This window comes from Salvelinus fontinalis, unplaced genomic scaffold (genome assembly GCF_029448725.1).
Source record: "Salvelinus fontinalis isolate EN_2023a unplaced genomic scaffold, ASM2944872v1 scaffold_0602, whole genome shotgun sequence".
Lineage (NCBI taxonomy): Eukaryota > Metazoa > Chordata > Actinopteri > Salmoniformes > Salmonidae > Salvelinus > Salvelinus fontinalis.
Window position 1 is genome coordinate 47,313 of NW_026600811.1, and position 15,117 is coordinate 62,429.

The following is a 15,117-nucleotide window of genomic DNA, read 5'->3' on the forward strand; positions in this document are numbered from 1 at the left end:
CATTGATGTGTTATCCGGGATGGACTGCACTACCTGAGCCACTTGTGCGGGTTGTAGACTCCGTCTCATGCTACCACTAGAGTGAAAGGACCGCCAGCATTCAAAAGTGACCAAAACATCAGCCAGGAAGCATAGGAACTGAGAAGTGGTCTGTGGTCACCACCTGCAGAATCACTCCTTTTTTGGGGGTGTCTTGCTAATTGCCTATAATTTCCACATTTTGTCTATTCCATTTGCACAACAGCATGTGAAATTTATTGTCAATCAGTGTTGCTTCCTAAGTGGACAGTTTGATTTCACAGAAGTGTGATTGACTTGGAGTTACATTGTGTTATTTAAGTGTTCCCTTTATTTTTTTGAGCAGTGTATATATGGCTCCCGAGTGGCACAGCGGTCTAAGGCAATGCATCTCAGTGCAAGAGACATCACCAGAGTCCCTGGTTCGATTCCATGCTGTATCACATCCAGCCATGATTGAGAGTCCCATAGGGCGGCGCACAATTGGCCCAGCGTGATCCGGGTTTGGCCGTCTTTGTAAATAAGAATTTGTTCTTAACTGACTTGCCTAGTTAAATACAGTTTCAATTAAAATGTTTTATTTTTATACACACTTTGAAACCACATTATGGATTTAATTCCAATAGCCAGAAGGGGCAAACAATTGGGATTCCATTGGTAGAGATGGAGCCCTCCATCGGGGCTGAGAGAGGCAGTAGGGCAGATTTGGTTAGATTTATTTAGTTGAGATGGAGCTGAATTTGTCTATGATCTTCAAAGCTCTTGGGAGGAATTAGGATACACTGTCTAGATAAAGATATCGTCGGCGTATAATGATGTGCTATGAGCCGTAGATTTGAGATATTGGTGTAATTTTGGGATTGTCCAATTGCCTGGCCAGGGTTTCCCTAGACAAAAACAGCAGAGGTGAGATGGGATCACCTTGCCTGCTACTTCTAGGGTATGAATACTTTCTGAAGGTACTGTCTAAGACAAATATATGATTTTCTCCAACAAAAATCAGAGAGAGGGTATCAACACTTCTAATTCGGGTGAACCTAACATTTAACCTGCTATGCTGAACAGTCAAGCAGAGGTTGGTTACCCTCAGTAATCGCTCTTAATAAAATCCCAGTACTTAAAAACATATAGAATGCTAGATCTAAACAAACAAGGACACAGCAGTGATCTGAGATTCAGCACCATGGAACACGGCAGAATCAGAATCCTGGAATTGGAGAATTCAGCACAACATGAACAGCGACCATGCAATGACTGGTAGAACCCATTAGATAAAAGACAAATCCAGGAAGAGACCGGGCTGAATTGGAAAACTCCCGCACCAACTATCTTCTATGTAACATTCTTTGTCTCAGAGCAAGTATTAACCAATCCAGGTGTAGCGTGGTTCGTTCTGCGTTGTGTAATTCTTAATGAAGACGCTGCCACAACTGATGGTCTGCTCGTTGAAATCTACACAGGCACACATTTAAATTTCATAATACAATTGGGGGGAAAAAGGTTGCACACTTTAACCCTCATCTTTATTGATCATATGTGACCAATCCACATCTGTCAGGTTGTTTGATTTGCAGTATGCAAGACAATAACCCTAGTTGACTCCCGCTAAATTTGAACTCTAAGTGCAGACAGGCGTTTGTGCGATATGACACACCAACCGCCCCTATAGGTCTTGTTCTTTCAGATGACACTGAATCCTCAAGAGACTTTAGAGAGAATAGACACTCAACAATCTCGTAATACCTCAGATGGTAGTGATACACACTGTCTGGTCAGAGTACGACCACATAGTCAACTTTAACAGCTCAAATGTTTCTTTGCCACCCATGTTAACATGTCAATACGACAGGCCAATAGAACTGGCGTTATTGTGGAAAGGCTGAGCTTTAAAAAGAGATGAGTTAAACTTACACCACAAAGAATTTTAAAAAGGAGCTACATGTCATATTTTTGAGGCCAGCAAATCTGGTCAAATAAAGCCTGTGGCTGTAGCACAATGGGTTAGTGTGTGGCTCAGGCCCAGTCAATTTGACAACAGACAGTCAGTTTTGTTCACAAGCTACAAAAAAGACGATGTAAATAGCCAAGAAACACAAGGACAAGGTTTCACTTCAGTAGACTTTCTTCTCAAATAAATTAGACCAACTTTTATGCCTGTGCACAGCGCTTCTAAAAATGTCATCTTTCACTCAGCTCTTCACGTGCGCACAGCCCACAGCCAGGCTGGAATAGGCTATATATTACCAGCTATGAAACAAAAATGGCAGAAATATTTTGAAAACAGCTACTGCAGCATATATGTTACTATGAATGTGATCAAACTTGACTTTTTATATTCACAAAATGCGAGTGAAATACTTGGAGCACTGTGGGTCCTGACACCCGGCGACACGGCTGGAGGAAAATACACATTTGGCAAGTGTTCATTTTAGGCCATGGTTGTTTGCCTCCATTTATTGGGATTGTTGGACATCGTAGTAATGGTTCTCTTCAATGGGTGGTGCTGAAGGGTCCATTCCACTCTGCTTCATTTGGACGGCGATGTCAAATAGGTAGTCATAACATTCACACCTGGAACAAGACACAGGGATAATCCATTACCACACAAACCTCTAAAAAGCACCAATGATGCATTTAAAACAGTGATACATTCTGTCTGAACGACACAGTAATACTTCTACAAACATTACTTTTACCCTATTTATAATTATTAGTTAATCACTTCTATAAAACATTGTGTTACTTCATAATTATTTATTAACTCACATGGTCTTTGCTTTCTCCCAGGACTCCCCCCACACGTAGACGCCGTGACGCCGGACGAGGACCGCACAGGAGTCTGGGTATTGCTCCATGGCCAGCGCCATGCGCTCCTTCAGGTCCCGCTCCTCCGGGGTGTTCTCAATGATGGGGACCACCAGCATTTCATCATATCTACACACACGTGTATGAGCAGAATGCACAGTCATAGGGCCACTATCTAAAATCAAGTGTCAGTTTCCCCTGGATGAAAATGTGCCAAATTTGACAGGAGTTACAAGGTAACGTCCAGATTTCCACATTCATCTCCATAACCTGTCTGGGTATTGCTAGCAGAACCCTCCAGACTGTTTCAGTACAGACATTCACACTGTAGTACATTGGCAGGTAGCTTAGTGATTAGAGCGTTGGGCCAGTAATGGAAGGTTGCTGGATCGAATCCCCGAGCAGACAAGGTAACAATCTGTTGTTCTGCCCCTGAGCAAGGCAGTTAACCCAGTGTTCCCCGGGACCGAAGACGTGGATGTCGATTAAGCAGCTCCCCGCCCCTCTCTGATTCAGAGGGGTTGGGTTAAATGCGGAAGACACATTTCAGTTGGACAACTGACTAGGAAATCCCCTTTCCCATTGAGCACTTATACAGCAGTCGTTGGTGCTGGAGGGGTCCTCTAGCCACTTACCTGCCTGTCGTTGGTGGTGGAGGGGTCGTCTAGACACTTACCCGCCAGTCGTTGGTGCTGGAGGAGTCGTCTAGCCACTTACCCGCCAGTCGTTGGTGCTGGAGGGGTCGTCTAGCCACTTACCTGCCTGTCGTTGGTGGTGGAGGGGTCGTCTAGACACTTACCCGCCAGTCGTTGGTGCTGGAGGGGTCGTCTAGACACTTACCCGCCTGTCGTTGGTGCTGGAGGAGTCGTCTAGCCACTTACCCGCCAGTCGTTGGTGCTGGAGGGGTCGTCTAGCCACTTACCCGCCAGTCGTTGGTGCTGGAGGGGTCGTCTAGCCACTTACCCGCCAGTCGTTGGTGCTGGAGGGGTCGTCTAGTCACTTACCCGCCAGTCGTTGGTGCTGGAGGGATCGTCTAGCCACTTACCCGCCAGTCGTTGGTGCTGGAGGGGTCGTCTAGCCACTTACCCGCCAGTCGTTGGTGCTGGAGGGGTCGTCTAGCCACTTACCCGCCAGTCGTTGGTGCTGGAGGGGTCGTCTAGTCACTTACCCGCCAGTCGTTGGTGCTGGAGGGATTGTCTAGCCACTTACCCGCCTGTTGGTGCTGGAGGGGTCGTCTAGTCACTTACCCGCCAGTCGTTGGTGCTGGAGGGATCGTCTAGTCACTTACCCGCCAGTCATTGGTGCTGGAGGGGTCGTCTAGTCACTTACCCGCCAGTCGTTGGTGCTGGAGGGATCGTCTAGCCACTTACCCGCCTGTTGGTGCTGGAGGGGTACGCTAGCCACTTGCCCACCTGTAGTTGGTGCTGGAAGTGTCTCCTCGCCATGTGCCCGCCTGTAGTTGGTGCTGGAGGTGCCCTCGCCATGTGCCCACCTGTAGTTGGTGCTGGAGGAGTTCTAGCCATGTGCCCACCTGTAGTTGGTGCTGGAGGTGTTCTAGCCATGTGCCCACCTGTAGTTGGTGCTGGAGGAGTTCTAGCCATGTGCCCACCTGTAGTTGGTGCTGGAGGTGTCCTAGCCATGTGCCCACCTGTAGTTGGTGATGGAGATGTTCTAGCCACGTGCCCACCTGTAGTAGGTGCTGGAGGAGTTCTAGCCATGTGCCCACCTGTAGTTGGTGCTGGAGGTGTTCTAGCCATGTGCCCACCTGTAGTTGGTGCAGGAGGTGTTCTAGCCATGTGCCCACCTGTAGTAGGTGCTGGAGGAGTTCTAGCCATGTGCCCACCTGTAGTTGGTGCTGGAGGTGTCCTAGCCATGTGCCCACCTGTAGTTGGTGCTGGAGGTGTTCTAGCCATGTGCCCACCTGTAGTAGGTGCTGGAGGTGTACTAGCCATGTGCCCACCTGTAGTTGGTGCTGGAGGTGCCCTCGCCATGTGCCCACCTGTAGTTGGTGCTGGAGGTGTTCTAGCCATGTGCCCACCTGTAGTTGGTGTTGGAGGTGTTCTAGCCATGTGCCCACCTGTAGTTGGTGCTGGAGGTGCCCTCGCCATGTGCCCACCTGTAGTTGGTGCTGGAGGTGCCCTCGCCATGTGCCCACCTGTAGTTGGTGCTGGAGGTGCCCTTGCCATGTGCCCACCTGTAGTTGGTGCTGGAGGTGCCCTCGCCATGTGCCCACCTGTAGTTGGTGCTGGAGGTGTCCTAGCCATGTGCCCACCTGTAGTTGGTGCTGGAGAAGCCCTCGCCATGTGCCCACCTGTACATGGTGCTGGAGGTGTTCTAGCCATGTGCCCACCTGTAGTTGGTGCTGGAGAAGCCCTCGCCATGTGCCCACCTGTAGATGGTGCTGGAGGTGTTCTAGCCATGTGCCCACCTGTAGTTGGTGCTGGAGGTGTCCTAGCCATGTGCCCACCTGTAGTTGGTGCTGGAGGTGCCCTTCGCCATGTGCCCACCTGTAGTTGGTGCTGGAGGTGCCCTTGCCATGTGCCCACCTGTAGTTGGTGCTGGAGGTGTCCTAGCCATGTGCCCACCTGTAGATGGTGCTGGAGGTGTCCTAGCCATGTGCCCCACCTGTAGTTGGTGCAGGAGGTGTCCTCGCCATGTGCCCCACCTGTAGTTGGTGCAGGAGGTGTCCTCGCCATGTGCCCCACCTGTAGTTGGTGCAGGAGGTGTTCTAGCCATGTGCCCACCTGTAGTTGGTGCCGGAGGTGCCCTTGCGGATTCCCTTTATCATCTCCTGGTGAGTTATGCGGAACTCCTTGCCAGGATAAAACAGAGTTGCCATGACGGCAGCCTTGGAGTGGGTGTGGATGACGGCCTGCGCCGCTGAGGAACAGGGAGACAGTTAGCATGTTGGCCTACAGTCTCATTCCATCCATCAAAGCTGTTGAAATAGGGAAACTAAATATATGAGCTAGCGACAGTCCATCAAGCAGTGACATCAGCTCCTCTGAAACCTAAAGTAGGAAGCTTGCGGTTATGACAACTTTGTGGGCACAACATGTTGTTGTGAAGGTGGGTTTCTTTCCCAGGTAGTCAGACAGACCTCACCTCTAATAGTGCATCAAACATGAACAGAGAGCTCACCTCTCATAGTGAAGGCATTCATGAACAGAGAGAGCTCACCTCTCATAGTGAAGGCATTCATGAACAGAGAGAGCTCACCTCTCATAGTGAAGGCATTCATGAACAGAGAGCTCACCTCTCATAGTGAAGGCATTCATGAACAGAGAGCTCACCTCTCATAGTGAAGGCATTCATGAACAGAGAGCTCACCTCTCATAGTGAAGGCATTCATGAACAGAGAGAGCTCACCTCTCATAGTGAAGGCATTCATGAACAGAGAGCTCACCTCTCATAGTGAAGGCATTCATGAACAGAGAGCTCACCTCTCATAGTGAAGGCATTCATGAACAGAGAGAGCTCACCTCTCATAGTGAAGGCATTCATGAACAGAGAGCTCACCTCTCATAGTGAAGGCATTCATGAACAGAGGGCTCACCTCTCATAGTGAAGGCATTCATGAACAGAGAGCTCAACTCTCATAGTGAAGGCATTCATGAACAGAGAGCTCACCTCTCATAGTGAAGGTATTCATGAACAGAGAGCTCACCTCTCATAGTAAAAGCATTCATGAACAGACAGAGCTCACCTCTCATAGTAAAAGCATTCATGAACAGAGAGCTCACCTCTCATAGTGAAGGCATTCATGAACAGAGGGGTGCACTGGCTCTTCTTCAGCTTCTTCCAGGGGGGTGGGGAGCTGATGTCTCTCTCTTCCACATCACAGACAAACATGTCATCTGGCTACAGGGTGCAACACACAAAAAACACATCTCCAGAAAACTGGCAAACTAAGTACTCCAGGTTGGCTCTACAATGATATGAAGACAAAACACCAGCCCTGCTCACCTGTAGTCTCTCCTGTCTCTATGATATGAAGACAAAACACCAGCCCTGCTCACCTGTAGTCTCTCCTGTCTCTATGATATGAAGACAAAACACCAGCCCTGCTCACCTGTAGTCTCTCCTGTCTCTATGATATGAAGACAAAACACCAGCCCTGCTCACCTGTAGTCTCACCTGTCTCTATGATATGAAGACAAAACACCAGCCCTGCTCACCTGTAGTCTCACCTGTCTCTATGATATGAAGACAAAACACCAGCCCTGCTCACCTGTAGTCTCTCCTGTCTCTATGATATGAAGACAAAACACCAGCCCTGCTCACCTGTAGTCTCTCCTGTCTCTATGATATGAAGACAAAACACCAGCCCTGCTCACCTGTAGTCTCTCCTGTCTCTATGATATGAAGACAAAACACCAGCCCTGCTCACCTGTAGTCTCTCCTGTCTCTATGATATGAAGACAAAACACCAGCCCTGCTCACCTGTAGTCTCTCCTGTCTCTATGATATGAAGACAAAACACCAGCCCTGCTCACCTGTAGTCTCTCCTGTCTCTATGATATGAAGACAAAACACCAGCCCTGCTCACCTGTAGTCTCTCCTGTCTCTATGATATGAAGACAAAACACCAGCCCTGCTCACCTGTAGTCTCTCCTGTCTCTATGATGTGAAGACAAAACACCAGCCCTGCTCACCTGTAGTCTCACCTGTCTCTATGATATGAAGACAAAACACCAGCCCTGCTCACCTGTAGTCTCTCCTGTCTCTATGATATGAATACAAAACACCAGCCCTGCTCACCTGTAGTCTCTCCTGTCTCTATGATATGAAGACAAAACACCAGCCCTGCTCACCTGTAGTCTCACCTGTCTCTATGATATGAAGACAAAACACCAGCCCTGCTCACCTGTAGTCTCTCCTGTCTCTATGATGTGAAGACAAAACACCAGCCCTGCTCACCTGTAGTCTCTCCTGTCTCTATGATATGAATACAAAACACCAGCCCTGCTCACCTGTAGTCTCACCTGTCTCTATGATATGAATACAAAACACCAGCCCTGCTCACCTGTAGTCTCACCTGTCTCTATGATATGAAGACAAAACACCAGCCCTGCTCACCTGTAGTCTCTCCTGTCTCTATGATATGAAGACAAAACACCAGCCCTGCTCACCTGTAGTCTCTCCTGTCTCTATGATATGAAGACAAAACACCAGCCCTGCTCACCTGTAGTCTCACCTGTCTCTATGATATGAATACAAAACACCAGCCCTGCTCACCTGTAGTCTCACCTGTCTCTATGATATGAAGACAAAACACCAGCCCTGCTCACCTGTAGTCTCTCCTGTCTCTATGATATGAAGACAAAACACCAGCCCTGCTCACCTGTAGTCTCTCCTGTCTCTATGATATGAATACAAAACACCAGCCCTGCTCACCTGTAGTCTCTCCTGTCTCTATGATATGAATACAAAACACCAGCCCTGCTCACCTGTAGTCTCTCCTGTCTCTATGATATGAAGACAAAACACCAGCCCTGCTCACCTGTAGTCTCTCCTGTCTCTATGATGTGAATACAAAACACCAGCCCTGCTCACCTGTAGTCTCTCCTGTCTCTATGATATGAAGACAAAACACCAGCCCTGCTCACCTGTAGTATCTCCTGTCTCTATGATGTGAATACAAAACACCAGCCCTGCTCACCTGTAGTATCTCCTGTCTCTATGATATGAAGACAAAACACCAGCCCTGCTCACCTGTAGTCTCTCCTGTCTCTATGATATGAATACAAAACACCAGCCCTGCTCACCTGTAGTCTCTCCTGTCTCTATGATGTGAATACAAAACACCAGCCCTGCTCACCTGTAGTCTCTCCTGTCTCTATGATATGAATACAAAACACCAGCCCTGCTCACCTGTAGTCTCTCCTGTCTCTATGATATGAAGACAAAACACCAGCCCTGCTCACCTGTAGTCTCTCCTGTCTCTATGATGTGAAGACAAAACACCAGCCCTGCTCACCTGTAGTCTCTCCTGTCTCTATGATGTGAAGACAAAACACCAGCCCTGCTCACCTGTAGTCTCTCCTGTCTCTATGATGTGAAGACAAAACACCAGCCCTGCTCACCTGTAGTCTCTCCTGTCTCTATGATATGAAGGTAAAACACCAGCCCTGCTCACCTGTAGTATCTCCTGTCTCTATGATATGAAGACAAAACACCAGCCCTGCTCACCTGTAGTCTCTCCTGTCTCTATGATATGAATACAAAACACCAGCCCTGCTCACCTGTAGTCTCTCCTGTCTCTATGATATGAAGGTAAAACACCAGCCCTGCTCACCTGTAGTCTCACCTGTCTCTATGATATGAAGACAAAACACCAGCCCTGCTCACCTGTAGTCTCACCTGTCTCTATGATATGAAGACAAAACACCGGCCCTGCTCACCTGTAGTCTCTCCTGTCTCTATGATGTGAAGACAAAACACCAGCCCTGCTCACCTGTAGTCTCTCCTGTCTCTATGATGTGAAGACAAAACACCAGCCCTGCTCACCTGTAGTCTCACCTGTCTCTATGATATGAAGACAAAACACCAGCCCTGCTCACCTGTAGTCTCACCTGTCTCTATGATATGAAGACAAAACACCAGCCCTGCTCACCTGTAGTCTCACCTGTCTCTATGATATGAAGACAAAACACCAGCCCTGCTCACCTGTAGTCTCTCCTGTCTCTATGATGTGAAGACAAAACACCAGCCCTGCTCACCTGTAGTCTCTCCTGTCTCTATGATGTGAAGACAAAACACCAGCCCTGCTCACCTGTAGTCTCTCCTGTCTCTATGATGTGAAGACAAAACACCAGCCCTGCTCACCTGTAGTCTCACCTGTCTCTATGATATGAAGACAAAACACCAACCCTGCTCACCTGTAGTCTCTCCTGTCTCTATGATGTGAAGACAAAACACCAGCCCTGCTCACCTGTAGTCTCTCCTGTCTCTATGATGTGAAGACAAAACACCAGCCCTGCTCACCTGTAGTCTCTCCTGTCTCTATGATGTGAAGACAAAACACCAGCCCTGCTCACCTGTAGTCTCTCCTTCTGCACTCCAGACGGGGCAATATAGATCTGATCTCTAGGTGCAACAAAATGGGGAGATGAATGTTCATTAGCTTGCATGCATATATATATTCTCTCTCTCCCCTTCTCTCTACGTTTAACTAAAGACCAAGTCATGATTGAGGTTTTGAATGTAAAAAAAATGATTCAACAATATTAAAGCCAGAGCACTTACCCACGTCTCAAACTTAGCCCTCCTCCTGTCCCAGTAACCCAGCCGAGTTGGTAGAAATGACGACATAACTCTGGGATGAGAACCCGTGGATGTTCCTTGTCCTGAAACAAGGTGATGGGGAAACAGTACATTACCCAGACACCATAATGGCTCATCATTTACCTTCAGGCACTTGTGCAAATTATGAATGTTGTGATGTGGACACATCCATTTCCCTCTCCTCACTCTTTCTGGGTCTCAAACTGGAGCTGTTTGTGTTCTCTCTCTCTCTCTCCCTGTTAAAGTCCCCCCTGTTGTTTCTCTCTAGCTCTCTGGCTTTGGACTTCCCAAAATATCTTCCTCTGACTTCCCTCATTGTTTCTATTGTCCTTATATTCTTGCTCTACTCACTATCTAGCCTACACGTTAAGGTGTGAATCTAGCTAGCTATTTGTTTGCAATTTCAGATTGCAAGACTTGTTTTAAATGTGTTAGTTAGCCTAGCTAGATAACCTACTACTGTTAGCAGTCGTTCTAAAGCACATACCTGAGACTTCGTCGACTCGGAACCATTTTCCTTGTCTTCATTGGTGGCATCACAAACAGATGTCATTTTATTTTGGATAGATGCAGAACGATCTGCGTTTTCAACCGGTGGAACCAGATTCTTCTTGCGACCACGTCCTGGGAGGTTGACTACAACGCCATGGACAGCATGCTTCCTGATAACATTACGAACTGTGGAAACAGCAATCCCAAGGTCCCGGGAGATGGACTTGTAACCTTGCTTAAGTCCATGTTTGGTTATAATCAAATTCCTTACATCCTCAGAGAGCTCTTTCCCCTTCACCATGTTCACAGTGGTAACGTTATAATGAAGCGGAATATCCTGTTCTCCTTTCAACACTATTTCAATGGCTGTTTTTACCTTGTAAAAAATACCTGCAAATTACCACAGTACACGTGTGAACACGTTTATATTTTTTTAAATTGTAACTTATATTTGAAGACGTATTGAATTATTTAAAATAAACGTACAAGGGTGCCAATACACTAGAGCGCAACTGTAACAGGCTGGCCAAAAAGCAAACTAGATAGCCAGTTAACGTTAGCTCGCTAACTAACAGGTGCTACTTTAACATGCAAACACACGTGACGTTATTCCTCCTCAACGAAATCTAAAACAACATATCGTTTAAATACAATATTTCGCCACATGTTTACATGGAACAATTCAGTTTTATCTCGTTTTAAATACCTTTGTGTGTTTGTTTGTAAGCAGTGGGGGTCGTCATTAATGCGACAGGATATAGTAAGGACCTCCAGATCTCTTGCACGTGGCCTTGTATGGTGCCTGAAGACAATTATCGAATAATCGCAGAGATCTTTGATAATCGGCGAAAATAAGATGAAACAATTCTTATCAATTCAAAATCAAACGTGTTTTATTATTTGTTCATATTTTTGTTAGTACAAGTATATCCTATATCTGGGTAACTTCTACTTGGAGAGGGTGTTGCACAAGTATGCCTAACAAGCACTAGGTGGTAGCAGAGCCCAAATAAATTAAACCAAATTTATGGCAAGGACAGGTATTTTTTTCTTGTCTAGTTATGAAAAGTGGTCTCTCTCTTCCCAACTAGAGTCACCAATTTACATCATGGTGTTTGTAGGCTGCAGTCTAATTACAGTGTAGATGCATACTAGTGCATTATATTATTATTATATCATTTTGTTGTCATTTAGCAGATGCTCTTATCCAGAGCGACTTACAGTAAGTGCATTCAAGAGACCTGAGCTGGCAGAACGGAGTGCTTGGGTTAGGGTGTAGGGTTTGAGCATAACCTGAAGTGGCAGTTCCTAGTGCTGTTCCGTAGATAAGTACCATAGTCTTGTAGTGGATGTGAGCTTCGACTGGAAGCCAGTGGAGTGTGTGGAGGAGCGGTGTGACATGAGAGAACTTCGGATGGTTGAAAACCAGGCGGGCTGCAGTGTTATATTACTGTATCTATCAGCATTTGAGTGGATAGTGTGGCTGTGACATGAACTCTTCATAACAAACATCTAGTCCTGCATGCATCTATTCCTGCAACCTGAAACATGACCATTAGGCCTTTAACATAATGTTGGTTTACAACCTTGTTGTCGGCCCATCCATCCCAGTGGGAGGGATGTTTCCTTGGGACAGCTTTACTTCACCAAAGTCGTCGTTAGATACATTATAATGGACAGATGACCATGTTTGTTATCAAGAAACATTTTCCACAAGTCTGCCTTTTACTTTGTGTGTTTTTGGACTGACAGTGTGTAGGATATCATGGGGATGTAGGCTATAGATGGCTGGGGTGAAAAGTGGAGGGGTAAGTCCAGGCCAATAGGGATTTCTAGGTTCTCGTCAGACAGGATAAAATGCCTTGTGTTGACAGACGTGCCGGGGACACGTGACAGGCACTGGATCGTTGCATGCTGAAGGCTTAGGCCGTCACTTAGGGAGTGGATATTTAAAGGCATGGTAACAGGCACGTTCACCAAAGCTGAGTTTACTGACAAGGAACAGATAAGACTGATTTAGACACAGTCTTAATGTATACTATGGCGATACTATGGTGTTACTATGGGATACTACAGTGATACTATGGTGATACTGCAGTGATACTACGGTGATACTATGGTGATACTACGGTGATACTACGGTGATACTATGGTGATACTACGGTGATACTATGGTGATAGCATGGTGATACTACGGTGATACTATGGTGATACTACGGTGATACTACGGTGATACTACGGTGATACTACGGTGATACTATGGTGATACTATGGTGATACTACGGTGATACTACGGTGATACTACGGTGATACTATGGTGATACTATGGTGATACTATGGTGATAGCATGGTGATACTACGGTGATACTATGGTGATAGTATGGTGATACTACGGTGATACTACGGTGATACTATGGTGATACTACGGTGATACTACGGTGATACTATGGTGATAGTATGGTGATACTATGGTGATACTATGGTGATACTACGGTGATACTACGGTGATACTACAGTGATACTATGGTGATACTATGGTGATAGTATGGTGATACTACGGTGATACTACGGTGATACTATGGTGATACTATGGTGATACTATAGTGATACTACGGTGATACTACGGTGATACTACAGTGATACTACAGTGATACTACGGTGATACTACGGTGATAGTACGGTGATAGTACGGTGATAGTATGGTGATACTATGGTGATACTATGGTGATACTATGGTGATAATACGGTGATACTACGGTGATAGTATGGTGATAGTATGGTGATACTATGGTGATACTACGGTGATACTATGGTGATAGTATGGTGATAGTATGGTGATACTATGGTGATACTACGGTGATAGTACGGTGATACTACGGTGATACTATGGTGATAGCATGGTGATACTACGGTGATACTACGGTGATAGTACGGTGATACTATGGTGATACTATGGTGATAGTACGGTGATACTACGGTGATACTACGGTGATACTATGGTGATAGTATGGTGATACTATGGTGATACTACGGTGATACTACGGTGATACTACGGTGATACTATGGTGATAGTATGGTGATAGAATGGTGATACTAGGTGTTAAAATGGCCAGCTCTTATGTGGCAGTTACATCAACCCTAATCTAGTAGTTAGTTGTACTTGTTCTCCTTAGTGGTACCTACAAGACCCCACTTGTATCAGCCAATCACAGTCCACCATTCCCTGTGCACCTCACTGAACCTCGCTCCTATCTTCAGAGTGAGATCGCGGTCAGAAGAAAATGGATTCAATAATTATTTTAGCAACAATGTTTATCTTTAATTTACAATCTGTAGAAACTATGAGAATAGAAAGGGTCAGACCTTTTGTGAAACATCACAGCACAGTTGAAAAAATATATGGCAAATAGAAATCAAAACTGGATGGTGTTAAAGTTAGATGGGAGAGGTTGAATGGAGCTGAAGGTTGGGACTAACAACAACAAGATAACTAATTTGAAATATACTATGTCCGTAAAAAGTATATAGGTTCAAAACTTCTGTGAAACAGCACAGTTAAAATATATATGGCAAATAGAAATCAAGCTGGATGGACATCAGAAATAGATGGGAGATGACCATGTTTGTTATCAAGATGTTGCTAAGGTGGTCAAATTCATATTCACCATATTTATCAGGTATTTTCCTGTCATGTGTGTCATGTTACTGCTAGCCAGCTAAGCCAGAATGTGAGCCTCTAGCTCGTTAGGCTTGGTGATGAAGCTCACATGTACCGTTTCAAGGGAAATATATTCTGTTTATGTTGTCTGTTTATGCATAGAGCTGTGTTTATGTACATTTACAGTCTTTATGTAGCCTCATGCTACCATGTACTGTGTGTAGCCTTATGATGTATGTATGTAGCCTAATTTAGCCTGTGCCTTTGCTTGTGGTGCAGTTGCTATTCCACGTTGGTCGTGGTCTTGTGCCACATGCGCAGACCTTAGTTACATGGCAGTCATGTTTCAATTGTATATATGCTTACCAGTAACTGAGCCGTTGTCCTGTCAGTGTGTTCTACTAGCTGTGTGTATTTGGCTGTGCCCCGTACGTTGTCTGGAAGCCCCTACTTATGCTTATTATTTTCTTGTATCTTTCCATTGAACAACTTTTAGGAGTGTGGCGTGTTGAACCCGATATCTGCAATAAACCTGTTCTGAAGACATCTGATCAGTTCTTGCCAGACAGACCTGTGGTGGCTGAACCTTATCCACTACCACTTGTATCTCTCTATTAGTGCTGCTCTACATGGTCCCGACCCATCAGCCTTTAGTGTTGCTCACTGTGGTGGAAGTGTTTCACTTGTCATCTGGCACGAACACACACAGACGCACAGTGTAGCCACAAGTAACCACATACAGGAAACTTCAGTCAATATGAAGCATGTTTGGAAATTCCCCACAGGATTAATGATCCTTTCACCATCATCCTTCCATGGTATGGACAACCTCTTTCCCCACCATCCGTCCATGGTAT

The 15,117-nt window shown here is 46.0% G+C and overlaps 1 protein-coding gene and 1 long non-coding RNA gene across 5 annotated transcripts; both read right to left on the reverse strand.

The window, feature by feature from the left end:
* Positions 1-2,122: 2,122 nt before the first annotated feature.
* On the reverse strand, positions 2,123-11,414 carry apip (APAF1 interacting protein). Of its 4 annotated transcripts, none has more exons than XM_055914567.1 (8): positions 11,309-11,414; positions 10,598-10,788; positions 10,072-10,172; positions 9,864-9,912; positions 6,567-6,684; positions 5,568-5,703; positions 2,785-2,952; positions 2,123-2,589 (listed from the first exon to the last, which is right to left on the reverse strand). In XM_055914567.1, the coding sequence occupies exons 1-8, from the start codon at positions 11,343-11,345 to the stop codon at positions 2,472-2,474; spliced, it is 918 nt and encodes a 305-aa protein (XP_055770542.1). In that variant the 5' UTR covers positions 11,346-11,414; the 3' UTR covers positions 2,123-2,471. The 4 variants fall into 4 exon arrangements, 3 of the variants coding, with proteins under 3 accessions (XP_055770542.1, XP_055770539.1, XP_055770540.1); XM_055914564.1 differs by having other exon boundaries at positions 10,598-10,992; positions 11,309-11,394; XR_008758278.1 differs by lacking the exon at positions 2,123-2,589 and adding an exon at positions 4,979-5,448 and having other exon boundaries at positions 2,878-2,952; positions 5,529-5,703; positions 10,598-10,992; positions 11,309-11,397.
* On the reverse strand, positions 8,439-9,857 carry LOC129846614 (uncharacterized). Its single transcript, XR_008758279.1, has 4 exons — positions 9,228-9,857; positions 9,134-9,174; positions 8,963-9,080; positions 8,439-8,909 (listed from the first exon to the last, which is right to left on the reverse strand). It is a non-coding gene; the product is annotated as an uncharacterized LOC129846614 (long non-coding RNA).
* Positions 11,415-15,117: the final 3,703 nt, after the last annotated feature.